The sequence below is a fragment of the Talpa occidentalis genome, unplaced genomic scaffold (genome assembly GCF_014898055.3).
Source record: "Talpa occidentalis isolate TD23 unplaced genomic scaffold, MPIMG_talOcc4v2.1 talOcc4.17, whole genome shotgun sequence".
Lineage (NCBI taxonomy): Eukaryota > Metazoa > Chordata > Mammalia > Eulipotyphla > Talpidae > Talpa > Talpa occidentalis.
Genome location: NW_023601754.1, coordinates 11,857,685 through 11,872,427, shown reverse-complemented (window position 1 = coordinate 11,872,427; position 14,743 = coordinate 11,857,685). Strand labels below are relative to the sequence as shown.

At 40.1% G+C, this 14,743-nt stretch overlaps 1 protein-coding gene across 1 annotated transcript in view; it reads left to right on the top strand.

Moving 5' to 3' along the window:
* Window positions 1–14,743, top strand: part of GLG1 (golgi glycoprotein 1) — a 131,656-nt gene that overhangs the window by 68,823 nt on the left and 48,090 nt on the right. The window contains exon 2 of the mRNA XM_037516136.2: window positions 10,645–10,677. Within this exon, the coding sequence (XP_037372033.2) occupies window positions 10,645–10,677 (33 nt within the window). The remainder of the gene's footprint in view (window positions 1–10,644; window positions 10,678–14,743) is intronic.

Here is a 14,743-nt window from a genome sequence, read left to right as displayed (position 1 = left end):
TGATAGAAATTGTTGGCACACAAAGGAAACCACCCCGTACCCCTCTGGGTTCTTTTTGGCTAGCGAATACTCAAACAGCGGACAGATTGATAAGAGTAAAAATAATTAAAAAGTTTAATAATAACATGTAGGGTCCCCCTGTGGCACAAGGGGTTAAGGGTTAGCACTATGAAGCTATCGACAGCCACTGCAGCACGAGTTCCATCCCAGCCAGGGAGCTATCCACATGGCACAGCAGACCTCTCCTGTCTCATTTGCTGCTCCCCTTAGCAGCGTATCTCAGTAGATCTGCCTGTTCTGCCCCCCGCACTCTGTCTCTGATGAATCCTCCCACCCACCCCCATACCTCCGGCCTACACCCCAGCTCTTGTATGCAGAAATAAATAAAATAAATCTTAAAAAAAATAGTAACATCCATACCTCCTGTATACTCAGTAGAGACCCAGCATGACTGAGTAACTCACCTGTAGGACTTTAGGTGCTATCTTCAGTAGCTTAGCTAAGACAAAGGACAGAAAGGGAAAGTAAATTAAAGAGGTTAAAGGGGAAAGCACAGGAGACAAAAATATGCAAATTTAAGTTTACCTTCTCCATTGAAAAGAGAAGAAAATCAAAGAAGTTTACTTATAAATGTCTTTTTCAAAAACCTGTCCTTCTGGGGTCACTGTCCTTGCAATGTTCATAAGATCCCCCCGTGTCTACTTGGGTTTTTTCTGGATGCTCTGGTTTCCTCCCAAATCCTAAAGATTTGCAGTTAGGTCATGGATGTGTTGCATTTTCTCAGTGCCTCAAGGCACTCAGGACCTACTGTCCCTAGGTACCTATAAGGAAAAATCAATCTGACTGAGCAGATTGGGGCAGGATCTAAGAATAACTTAGTTGTGAATCTGAGGATTAAGATTCCGTTTATATTCCTTACCTTGCCTCATGGAAAGTTTACCAAGACTAGAAAACTGGGTTATCTAATCCTCACTAGCTAAGCTGTTATTCAGTTGCTTTTTTGGTGGGCAGGGGCAGGGTGGTTTGTGCAAATGAATAAATAAATTGCTTGTATGACTGAGAATTTACTGATTTCTTAGTGAATAAACTCCCAGGAGGAGAATTTCCTTATCGCTACAGAATGGTTCAATCAGTGCATCAGGTTGTTGCCCAGCCTTCGGATTTTTGCAAGGCTATAAAAACACCAATACTACATATGTTTTCTCCCAGATGTTTAATAAACAGAGTGTATTATCACTTAACTTAGTACGAGGTGTGATCAGGTGGGTAATTCCACTTGAGTCACTGCAACTATGGAATGTTCCATATTTTAGACACAATTCCACTCTCAAGCATTTCTGTTTCAGAAACTGGGACAACTTCCAAGTTAGTTTTGTGAATCCTTTAATTTGTTCTGCCAGACTCATTAACTGAGCCTATTCACCTTGGGGAAATCATGGTTCCAGACTTGTAGTTCTATAAAAACCATCCTCCTAAGTCGATGTGGTGGTTGATTTAATTGAGAACATTCAGACTCAGGCTTTTCTGAAGTTTCATTCCAAAACCTGTTTGTTGTGACTTTGACCAGCAGAGAATGAAGCAGTAGGAAACTATAATCGTAATAGGAAAATTAACCTGCATTAAAAGATGTGAAATTCAATAAATGTTTGTTTTTATAGATCTACAGCTCAAGTTTTTTTTTTTTTTTTTAAAGGTTTATTTATTTATACAAGCACTGGGTGCAGTCAGAAGCGCGGGTGGGTGAGAGAATTCACCAGAGCCAGAGCGGGGAACAGAACAGGCAGACTGACGAAATACACTGCTGAGGGGAGCAGCAGACAGCAGGAGAGGTCTGCGCGCCATGTGGGACCCTCCCCCAGTGGCCAGGGATTGAACCAGTGCTGCAGAGGCTGTGGGCAGCTTTGCAACCCAGCGCTCAACTGCTGCTCCACCGGGGAGGCCCTACATCTCAAGTTTTATAGACTCATAAAATTGGAAAGAATCTCAACCATTTTCGACCAATGTTTCTTAATTTTTTCCTGTGTCATGGATCTTTTTGAGATTATAATGACAGCTGTGGGTTCTCACAAAAAATATGTTTGTACACAAAAGTTTGCGTGTAATTTCAAGATATCTTGAACTAAATTCTGTTCCTGCATCCTAGGTGAAGCGATCCCTGTTCACTTAAGTGACACACCTAAAGTCACACGGCAGTTTTCACAGCTGACTGTTTCTATTAGTCAGTTGTTCTTTTCCCACTATTTTGTCCCTTTCCTTAAAACCAATTCTGAATTTATGGAACTTAGAAGAAGGACTAGATATGTAAAGTGTCAAAATCAGTGACCTCAGCTTTGGTTTACTCAACCAGAGGAGTTGAGTACAGTTAAATCTTTGATCACATTGCTTTGTTCCTGCCTCATCATTCATTCAGCGTTAACTCAGCTCCTTCCTGGTTTTAGGCACTGCAGTGTTGAGTTGTAAGGTTGTGTCATGTTCTCTCTTTTTTCTCTTTCTTCTGTTCATAATTCTTTTCTTTGGTGATCCTAATATATATTTTTCAGCAGTCTCTTGTATACATTTTGATCATTTAATTAATGAAGCTATTTATGAGACTTTTCAGAAATTTTTCCTATCCCAGTTTTGCATTAAGAGGACTGTTGTTTTATTTCCAGTTAGTAAACCCTTGATGAAAGAGGCATGTCTTTGGGTCTCCCTGGTGGCACAAGGGGTTAAGATGCAGCACTATGAAGCTATCCGCAGCCACTGCAGCATGAGTTCGATCCCCAGCCAGGGAGATACCCACATGGTGCAGCAGACTTCTCCTGTCTCGCCCGCTGCTCCCCTCAGCAGTGTATTTCAGTGGATCCACCTCTTCTGCTCCCCACTCTGTCTCTGGTGAATCCTCTCACCTCCTACACCTCTAGTCTGTATCCTAGATCTTGTATGCATAAATACATAAATCTTTTTAAAAAAAAAAAAAGAGGGCTTCCCCGGTGGCGCAGCGGTTGAGCGCTGGGTTGCGAAGCTGCCCGCGGCCTCTGCCGCGCCGGTTCGATCCTCGGCTGCTCCCCGGCCACCGGAGGAGGGTCCCGCAAGGCGAGCAGACCTCTCCTGCCGCCCACTGCTCCCCTCAGCAGTGTACTTCGGTCCTTCTGCCTGCTCTGCTCCCTGCTCTGGCTCTGGTGAATTCTCTCACCCTCCCGCGCTTCTGACTGTACCCAGTGCATGTATAAACAAACAAACAAACAAACAAACAAACAAATAAATAAATAAAACATGCCTCTATAAAAAAAAAAAAAAGAAACATGTCTTTGTGAAATTCAGATTTCTATCTCCAAAGTGATAGGGAGCAACTGATAATATAGCAAAACTCAACTTCTAATTTGAGGCTTCTGCAGCTAGGAGCCAGCACTTGGCTTCTGATTTAAAGGGTTTGGGTGGGGGTCGGACACCTAAACTGGTGAGAAGGGTTTCTGTTCTTGATAATATTCTTCTCATTTGAAAAAATTATCCATCATACCCCCAGTGGGTAGATATTTTATTCATAAATTTAAATTCTAATATTTACATTTTAAGACATTAAAATGATCTTTTAAAAAAAAAACAAACCCAGAAATTCTATTTTCTTTCTGAACCCCAGGGGATCATGTAATGTGTATGTTCTTTGGAAATCATTCTTCTATCTAATCCTTCAGGCCTAGCTCACGGTCCTACCTTTACTTTCATCTGTCAATCTGTATTGTCAAGTCCCCGAGGGCCTTTTGCTTCCCACAGCAAAGTCTCACACAATTTTGAGTACTTAATTATTCTACGTTTACTTGTTGATATTGTTTCTTAGGATCATTTCAGAGTATTTATTTCACCGATTGCTAGCAAAAGGAAAAACTTCTCAACCTCACTCTAGTAGTTCCAGGTTTTAGTCCCCATACTCTTCATTTTCTGAGAGAAAATCAGGTCTGATTGCATTTAGCTTTGCAGCAGAAGGTGTACTCTTTCTGCTGAAGCGATTTGATTGGACATCACAGGAATGTTGCAACTTGAGAACCAAACCTATGTCAGCTGTTTTTGTTCCTTGAGATTTCTGTCTTTTTGCTCCTTATGAAGTGACTAAGTGCTAAATCATAGTATTTTCTTTTTGTGCTTTCTCAAGAATTAATCTTTGCTGCCACTATTGATGTTCCCACCATTTGGGTACAATGCTTTTTATTTTATATTTTGCCGGTTTCTGCTCTGTCCTCTGAACTACTGATATGTCCTTTAATACTAGAGTCCCTTTTAACACTTCTGAAATTAATGATTTGCAGTTACACTTAAATGTTGTCCCAGAGTGAATGAGACCTGGTTGAAACAAAATACAAGAGCTTATTTAGAGGTTTTATTAGAACTGTACCTGAGAACAGAGACCTGAGAAACATTTGAGTTGAGTGCCTGAGTTGCACAAAAAGTTAGACTAGATTACACTCAGGTTCCCCATATACAAATAAAGTTTCAGTCTGTGCAGTTCTGATTGGTGGGATGCTCCTCAAGCAGAGATTGGTCGGATTTCAATTCTGTTCTGCCTGTGGCTAGATGGTTTTGCTTCAGCCTTTTGGAGGTAGTTGTGTATCGGCTTGGACATGCCTGGAGCCCAATTTTCAATCCCTGCTGACTCATGTGACTCCAAAATATTTCATATTTCTTGTTACTTAGAAATTTCTTCATAGGTCTTTATGATTTCAACAGTTTTAACATCTTAACTTTTTTCTTATGGCATGCCTATATTGTCATCTCTTTCTGTGTAGTAAAACCAAATGTAGAATGAAAAAAATAATAAGACCAGTTGATCGTCAATTGCAAAACAAGATGAGAGATATAAAGCAAACACTTGTCCCCATTTGCAGTTCACATGCTTCTCTGTATATTGTCATTTTTTCCCTGTGCTAATTACTAATTATGTTAGTAATTACTAACATAATTTACTAAATTAGATCATAGCTGTTATCAATTGCAACCTAAAGATTTTGCAACTTTTATTATTTCATTTGCTTTGTAGATATATTATAAGTCATTTTTTCCTTCATAACAAACACCCTCAAAATTTTATGGGCTTGTGATTACAAATATTCATTTTTCTTGTTCATGTTTATGCAGTTGAGATGCCTTTGCACCAGGCTACAGGTTAGATTTAGGTCTAAGTCTGCTCCACAATCTTTCTTCCTCATTATACTAACAAGCTACCTGAACACATCATCCTCAGGGAGTGGCAGGAGTAAGACTGTAAGCCAAATCACTGGAGCACATTGACAGCCTCTGCTCATATTATGTCTGTTAAAAATATCCCAATGGCCAATGCAAGCCAGTGACCAAGTCTGATTCAGTGGAGTAGGATGGTGTACCCAGTAGGTATGCAAAGTTACAGGGCAAAGAAAAACAACTAAAAGCATTCATTTTTTTTTAATGATTTTTTGTTTAACTCTACTAAGAACCTGGTACACACTAAGTACAGTTTACTAAAATATAGATGACTAATTTTTATATGTACCTTCTAAATGCAGTATATTATGCAATTATGATTTGAAAGTAACTGAACATTTTTTTGACAGTACTAGAATTTTTTCTAATTTTTGTGATTTAAAAAAAATTTTTTTTAAAGATTTATTTATTTTTACAAGTGCTGGGGTGCAGGCCAGAGGCGCGGGACGGGGAGAGGATTCACCAGAGACAGAGCGGGGAGCAGAACAGGCAGATGGACCAAAAGCACGGCTGAAGGTAACAGCAGGCGAGACAGGACAGGTCTGCCGCACCATGTGGGTATCTCCCTAACTGAACATTTTTAAGCAGTAGAAATAATACAGAAAAGCTGCAAGTGGAAGTAATACTTGAAAAGTGTTCTTTTTATCCCAGAAACATACCATAGATTTAAGGTTATTAAAAAATCTTTCATAAAGTTTCTTTTATATATTATATATTAAGAATGTGTTTTGGGACGCAAGGAGAGAAGCACAGCTATCACTTTGGTTCAAAATACTAAGCAGTCTGAAGTCATTAAACTTAGATTCAGAGAGCATGGCGGGCATAGAGGGCCTGAGTTCAGCTGTCAGCAACTCCATGGAGTTGATTGAGTGTGCCATGGGGTCATCTCAGCTGTAACCTTTTCCCTGGTAATAGTGTCTCACTGGATGCTTTCCATGAACACCTTATTCCTCTGGACACAGCACCTAATTCCCAGGTTCAGGATGGAAAATGCAGGCAGGGAGCAGGAAGAGTGCAGACATTCTCCCGATTCTCAGGTATCCAGACTTATCCCACATGAAACCACAGACCCAGGCTTCTGTGTCTGCAGGGCAGCTTGTGCCCTGGGCCGCACGCCCTCTGACACCATACAACTCCTGTGGCCATTGCTCTTCCATTTCCTCCATCTTTCCAGTCACAGCTGCAGAAGGCAAACACAACATGGGGGCAGAAGTTGTCATCTCCACTCTCTCAGCTTCCTCTCAGAGAGCAGTAGACCCTTCAAGGATAGCTACCACTTCAGGAAGATACATTCTCTGAGAACTTTCAGAGCTGTTTCCCCCTTGTCCATCTGTTTTTTTTCTTTGTGATGGTTTCAGGATCTTGACCTTTTGTGTCAGGAATAGCCTTTCAATTCAGATACACATGTTTTCAGATTTGCTTATATATATCTAATTTCTGGCCCTTGGTACTCAGCTTTAATTCATAGCACCAGGCCTGCACAGGCTGACCTGTGGCATTTTAGAGGGTAATAGAGAACTGAATAATGTCTTCCAGAGCTTTATTCGGTCATTACCTTGCTCTCTCTTCCTCTGACTTCTTTGTGGAGTTCCTTCCACTCCTTGCCTTTTGAATTTTCCATATTCAGAAAAGTTGAAGTTGACAGAAATTTTCTTTGTTCTAAAATAGAATAAAGCTTTCTTGCTAATAAACTTTTAAGAGAAATAAATTAAGCACTTGGAATTGGAGGGGAACAGAGTTAATCTATACTTACAGTGTGGAGGCTGGTTTTTGAGACTCAGACACTTCAGAAAAGCACTAAAATTGCTATTCTCAGTGAAGTAGGAAGAAAGTTCAAGAGTAATATGTTATAATCTTAGCAATCTAATTAAAGTTAGTTTTAATATCATATTTTGTGAATAAATAAAAAGCAGTAGACTTGCAGTAGACTTAATAGTTCCCTAGAAGCCTTTTCTTCCTGAGGTAGCCCGGGGTGTGGCACCTTAAATTGTTAATACTGGATCCTCTGCTTTTTTAAAGTTTGTATTATGCTATTTTGCTTTTACCAGAGTCCTATGCTCATACCTGTTTTCAATAACTAAAAGAAATCCAAAGAGGATTTTTGCTTTTAGGACAAAAGTGAAAAGAGTGCTGACCGTTCGTTTCTCAGCAGCTGTTCTACAGTCAGTGAGCCCCCAGAGCATTGAGAGCGACCCGCCAAGCCTCTTGCCTGGCGGTGTATTTGTCACCTCATTCCTGGTTTTATTTTATGTTAGTGTTATTTTAGGTTTAGGTTTTTGTGTTATTTGGTATTAGGTTATTTCTTGAGTCTAGGAATGTTCAAAAATTTTTCCATATAAATCAATGATAGTTGTTTTTTTACACCATTTCACCTTACAAAATGTTTGATAAGAATGCTCTGCTTTCATATAGGAGTGGGGGGAAGGGAAGAACCTGTATTTACTGTTTCCTTTATTGCCTTATCCATGTCTGTCTCTATTTATTTATTTATTTATTTATTTTTAAAGGAAATACTTTTTTTTTTTTAAGATTTATTTATTTATTTATACAAGCACTGGGTACAGTCAGAAGCACAGGAGGGTGAGAGAATTCACCAGAGTCAGAGCAGGGAGCAGAGCAGGCAGAAGGACCGAAGCACACTGCTGAGGGGAGCAGCGGGTGCCAGGGGAGGTCTGCATGCCATGTGGGACCCTCCTCCGGTGCCCGGGGAGCAGCCGGGGATCGAACCGGCACTGCAGAGGCTGCGGGCAGCTTCGCAACCCGGTGCTCAACCGCTGCGCCACCGGGGAGGCCCTCTTATCAATGTCTTTAAAGAGAAAGCCTCTTTTTGTTTTGAAAATGATTATGTTTTGCAACTGATACTGGTAATATTTTGTAGAGTGCTCACACTCTACCTCCTTTGAACAGAGGAATGCTGTAGAAACTCAAAAGTAATGGTGCTTTACTATTATTTACGTTATTGTAGTTGTATATCCTTTAATGGTATGAACAGGAAACTAAGATGTGTATTGCAAAACTATGCAATACTAGGCATAACCTTACCCTACTTTTCCACCATGAAATTGAAAGTTCAAAGAACACCTGCACCCCTATGTTTATAGCAGCACTGTTTACAATAGCTAAGCTTTGGAAACAACCCAAATGCCCAAAAATAGATGACTGGATCAAGAAGATGTGGTACATATATACCATGGAATATTACTCAGCATTCAAAAAAGATAAACACATGCAATTTGCAGCAACATGGATGGCGCTGGAAGGGATCATGCTCAGCGAAATAAGCCAAAAAGAAAAAGAAAAATACCGGATGGTCTCACTCATAGCAGGAATCTAGAAAACTTAAATAAGGGACCAGGAAAATGAATAACTATAAGAAAGTGAAAATCAAAATCAACAAAAAACTATGAACCAGAGACACTTTTAGGGGGGCAGGGGCGGGAGGGGAGGGATTGGGGTCAGAATGGGGGGGCTGCAATTGTATGGGGAATATAACAATAAAATTTATAAAAAAAAAAAAAGAAATTGAAAGTTCATTTTATCTTTTGTACATTGTTGGCTTTTCAAAGCAGATATATTCATGGGAATATATATATAATTTCTGTTTTTAAAATCTTCCTATTTTTAAGTATAGATTCCACAAGGTTATCGACTCGAAGTTGCAAACAGTACATAGAGGTCCTGGGTATCCATCACCTAACTTTCCCTAATGGTGACATTCAACTAATTTTTAAATCACCAAAGGACCTTCTGTGCCCTCTTCAATAAACCTTTTATCTAAGCTTTCTTTAAAAAAAAAAAGAAAAAAGAAAACCACCAAAAAACCTGTATTGTGCCTGATTGTCTCCAGCTTTCAGATGCCATGTGAGAATCCTTATGTCCAACAAAATGGAAGGAGTTTGAAGGAATTATGTGTAGGAGAGCAAATCAGATTGACAGACACATACTAGACATTTACATGGCAGATTATTTGACAAAATAAAATACCTTTAAAAACCAATGGACCGGGCCTCCCCGGTGGCGCAGCGGTTGAGAACTGGGTTGCAAAGCTGCCCGCAGCCTATGCAGCGCCGGTTTGATCCCCGGCTGCTCCCCGGCCACCGGAGGAGGGTCCCACATGGCGCGCAGACCTCTCCTGCCGCCTGCTGCTCCCCTCAGCAGTGTACTTCGTCAGTCTGCCTGTTCTGTTCCCCGCTCTGGCTCTGGTGGATTCTCTCACCCTCCCTTGCTTCTGACTGTACCCAGTGCTTGTATAAATAAATACAATAAATAAATAAATCTTTAAAAAAAAAAAAAAAAATCAATGGACCTTGGGCCTCCCCGGTGGCGCAGCGGTTGAGCGCTGGGTTGCGAAGCTGCCCGCGGCCTCTGCTGCGCCGGTTCGATCCCCGGCTGCTCCCCGGCCACCAGAGGAGGGTCCCACATGGCGCGCAGACCTCTCCTGCCGCCCGCTGCTCCCCTCAGCAGTGTGCTTCGGTCCTTCTGCCTGCTCTGCTCCCCGCTCTGGCTCTGGTGAATTCTCTCACCCTCCCATGCTTCTGACTGTACCCAGTGCTTGCATAAATAAATAAATAAATAAATCTTAAAAACAAAAACAAAAAACCAGTGGACGCTAATAAATGAAATGAGGTTTCTGAGGCTAAGGTGGGGGGGGGAGGGAAGGGTAAAAGAAGGCCTCAGAAGGGTTGGTGGTGAAGAAAAAAAAGTAAAAGAACTGGAATTGTTCTGAATAAGTATAATTATCAAAAAGCACTTCAAGTTAAGCCAGTGCCATGGGTATCTAACGCATTTCTACCTTTTAAATCAAAATGCCTCATCCAGAACCATATACATGGTGAGCTTTCAGTCAATATTGATTGAGATAACTGTGAGAGGCGTGAGTTAGGCCGTAAATGATACCAAGATCCTAATTCAGATCATGTTTCTCGATGATAACTAAAGCCTTAAGCAAATCTGTTAGGTGGCAGTTCTACTTAGAGAGGAAAATTGGAGCTAGGCTTTTAAATTGTTTTACGTACCAGTCTAAATTAAGAAAATCTGGAGCACATTATAATTTGAGACATATTTACATTTTATTCTAGCATCATAACATAAAACCGTGCAACATTTTTATATGCTTAAAATTATAAAAGCAATTCAGTAATAATATATGTTATATATTTAAAAAGAATTCTTATGTCATATTGTTTTATTTCTTTCTATTACATTCTTTTCCATTTTCCCCATTTCCAAATTGTATCATTGATCTCATCTACATTTCTAGCATGTTTCTCTCCAGCAATCTAAAAGATGTATAAGCCCCATTTTATGCTATGTATTGAAGAAGCATAATGAGTTGAATATTCAGATTTCTTGTTTTGAGTTTATTTTGGTGGTGTTTGAAAACTTGAGAGGTGTTTTTTTTAAACATCATCTTTTTTTTTTTTTCCCTTTTAGCCTGAAAATGAAATTTCTGCAGACTGCAATCATGTAAGTATGGATTTTATCTTATTTGCCATGTATGTTTTTTTGTAAGATGACAGATTTTGGGATTCTTTTCCAGTTGTTCTGGGAAGCTTATGCTTTCTTAGATTCTTTTAACAGGAGGATGATAAACCTTGCTTAAGATCCACGGTAATCTACTAGTACCCCTCCATTGTAGAATCCAGCAAGGCTTGCCAAGTAACAGTAATGCACTTAAGCTCATGCTGCCATTGAAAAGGATTGTTCTCTGCCTATCAACTGTTTACTACTTTAAAATTCCATATTTTAAAGTTATTTGCTTATATAATCACCATATAGTCATCTATCATGTGCCACTGGTAGGAACTAGAGAAACACAGACACATTAAGCACCTCGGAGACAGAGACATGTATTAAAGTCAGCAGATAAGAATGCCAGAGATAGTTGTACTTAATACACCAAAGTCATGTGCGCACACACACCCCATATTATGTAAAGTCTGACATTAAAAATGAGACTGGTATGAAGTCAGGTCTATGCAAAAAATACTAGATGCTTTGGTAGAAGTCTCTTTGGAGCACAGTGAGCACAGTGGGAACACAGAAGTCATTTTTGTCCAGGTGGGTTAATGTCAGGAAAAATAATACCTGAGCTGTGCCTTAAAGGAAGAGGAGTTCCTTATCTGACAGGACAGGAAGAAATCCCAGTCACAAAGCAGAAGATGATCTGGATGGGAGACTACCAGAACAGAGAAGCAGAGTGGTTGCTTAGGTTTATTACTTTTTCTAAAGTTGATCTAGATAGACAGATTTAAAGCAAAAATAAAACCACAAGAGTGCTAGAAGGAAACATTAACATGCTAAAGGTTCTTCTAAACCTGATTCAATTCCAAAAAATATTTAAAAATTTGTAAATCTGATTGCAAAAAAGTTTGAGGTTATTTCTTTTCCCTCAAAAATGTTATATAAATTATGAGAAAGTATTTGCAATGCAGGTGAAAAGGACTATATTTTTTATATAGAAAATGTTGTTAAACATAGACAGCAGACATGAATAGACTGTTTATAAGGAAGGCAAAAGACGTCTAATAAACAACAAAAAAGATGATTTCCATCATAATTTAAAAAAAAAAGAAAAATGAGTATACTGTTTTCATTCATTTTATTAGCAAATATAAAAGATTTGGTAAATGCCTAGTATTGCGGAGAGTATAGAGAATTTCAACATTCCTTAGCCCACTGATCAGAAAACTACTACTATCCATCTGCCCAATCCAGAATGCTGCTCTTTTTTATGCATAAGGTTTTATTGGAGTACAGCCACATCCATTCATTTATGCATTATCTGTGGCTGATTTCCATGATACAATGTCGATCTATGTTGAATTTCCTTTTTACTTATATTCCTGATAATTGAAAAATAATGCATTAATAGATCATATTAAAAATAAAAGATGAGGGGCACCTCCCTGGTGGCGCAAGGGGTTAAGCACCACACTACGAAGCAATCCACAGCCTTTGCAGCACAAGTTCAATACCCAGCCGGCCAGGGAGCAGCCCACATGGCGCAGCAGACCTCTCCTGTCTTGCCCGCTGCTCCCCTCAGCAGTGTATTTCAGTCAGTCTGCCTGTTCTGTTCCCCACTCTGTCTCTGGTGAATCCTCTCACCCCCCCCCAACCCCCATCTCTGGCCTATACTCCTGCTCTTGTATGTACAAATAAATAAATCTTGGGGAAAAAAAATAAAAGATGAGAAAGTAGATTTAATGGTTGCCAAAGGATGAGAGTAGGGTGGATGGAAGTGACAGAATAGGTAAGCGGTTACTATTTGGGGTGTTCTATAATCAGAAGGTGGTGATGTCTGGGCAACCTTGTGAGTAAAATAAAAACCCCTGAATAGACACCAAATTGTACATTGAATTACATCTTAAAAATAGAAGATAAAATATGAAAGGTAGAATATGTAATAATTGACAGTTCTGTCATAGTTGAATCCTGTTAAGGAAAACAGTGTCTTCTTATCAAAGCTAATAAGGTTCAAAATTAAAAGTTAAATAACAATCAAAAGATTTAAGTGATTAAGTCACTATTTACAGAAAACTTGTTTTCTAGTGCAACCACAGGACATATTGTACCTTTTATAAAATAGAGTAAGGTAGTATTGTGTGAATCCACAGAATATTTCTATTATTCTGACATTTGTTGTTCACTGTAAATCCTTGGGTTAACGGTCTTTCTTTCTTTCCTTTTTTTTTTTTTTTTTTAAAGATTTATTTATTTATTTATACAAGCACTGGGTACAGTCAGAAGCCCGGGAGGGTGAGAGAATTCACCAGAGGCAGAGCGGGGAGCAGAGCAGGCAGAAGGACCGAAGTACACTGCTGAGGGGAGCAGCAGGCGGCAGGAGAGTTCTGCGCGCCATGTGGGACCCTCCTCCGGTGGCCAGGGAGCAGCTGGAGATCGAACTGGCGCTGCAGAGGCTGCAGGCAGCTTCGCAACCCAGCGCTCAATCACTGCGCCACCGGGGAGGCCCATTAACGGTCTTTCTTTAATGAGAAAATGGATGTTGGGTCAGTTACAAATCTCTCAATAAGGAGGAAATATTTTAATCTATCTTTGATTTACACCCAGAATTAGAATATTTTGAAAGAAGAGTGTTACATTAATTTTAAAATATAAAATTTAATGGCATTGTAGTACTAACTTAGCTCGTAGATAGTAATAAAATGTATTTGTTTATTTTTTTAAAAGATTTATTTATTTATTTATACATGCACTGGGTACAGTCAGAAGCGCGGGAGGGTGAGAGAATTCACCAGAGCCAGAGCGGGGAGCAGAGCAGGCAGAGGGACCGAAGTACACTGCTGAGGGGAGCAGCGGGCGGCAGGAGAGGTCTGCGCGCCATGTGGGACCCTCCTCTGGTGGCTGGGGAGCAGCCGGGGATCGAACCGGCACTGCAGAGGCTGCAAGCAGCTTCACAACCTAGCGCTCAATCACTGCGCCACCGGGGAGGCCCATTTGTTTATATTCTAACCTTGTTTTTTGAATTATCTAATTCATCATTCCTTCAGTTACAAATTAGCTTCTCCTGCCTGCTCTCAGTTTGGCCTTATATGTGCCCTGCGTTGAACTTGTCACTCATCATGGTGCACATTTGTTAGTTTGTTCATTTATTCAGCAAATATGTATTATTGCCTGTGTGTGCAAGACATTCTTCTAACCACTGGGCATATAGTGGTGAATGAGGCAAAAGTTTCATGCTCTTCTTAGAACTTTTGTTGTAGATGGTGGTCAGATTCTAGTCTTTTTTCTAAAATCTCACTTCTTGGGAGATTAGAGTTTTTTACAGGGTCTTGTTTTTTGTTTTTTGTTTTTTTTCCTTTTTGAAAGGAAAGAAGACATCCTGCTTGTATTTTGTGTTTTCTTTCTTACCATCTTCCTTCACATCCTATCCAGAATTAAACACTTGTTTCTATGTTTTCCCTAATGCACTTTTTTTTTTAAAGTTTAATGTGCTATATTTTTTTAAATATTTATTTATTTATTTATTTATTTATTTATTTATTTATTTATTTATTTATTTATTTATTTATTTATTTATATAAGCACAGGGTACAGTCAGAAGGGCGGGAGGGTGAGAGAATTCACCGAGTCAGAGCGGGAAGCAGAGCAGGCAGAAGGACTGAAGACACTGCTGAGGGCAGCAGCGGGCAGCAGGAGAGGTCTGCGTGCCATGTGGGACCCTCTTCCGGTGGCCGGGGAGCAGCCGGGGATTGAACCAGCGTTGCAGAGGCTGTAGGCAGCTTCGCAACCCGGCGCTCAACCGCTGCGCCACCAGGGAGGCCCCCCTAAAGCACTTTTAAAAGCCTCTGTTCTGCTTCTGAAAAGCAGATTTTGTCATTTGTTACTCCCGCACTTTCTCTTCAGGTGAAAGTTTCTCTTTAGGTAAAAGTTCAAACATGGTGTCCAAGGACTTTAGGATCTGGTCCTGGCCTGCCTCTCCAGGGCCAGCCCTCCATTGGACTTTCAGTTGCTTCGCAGGCACTGTTGCTCACTGGGTGAGCTTTCACACAAGCTGTTTCATTTGCTTAAA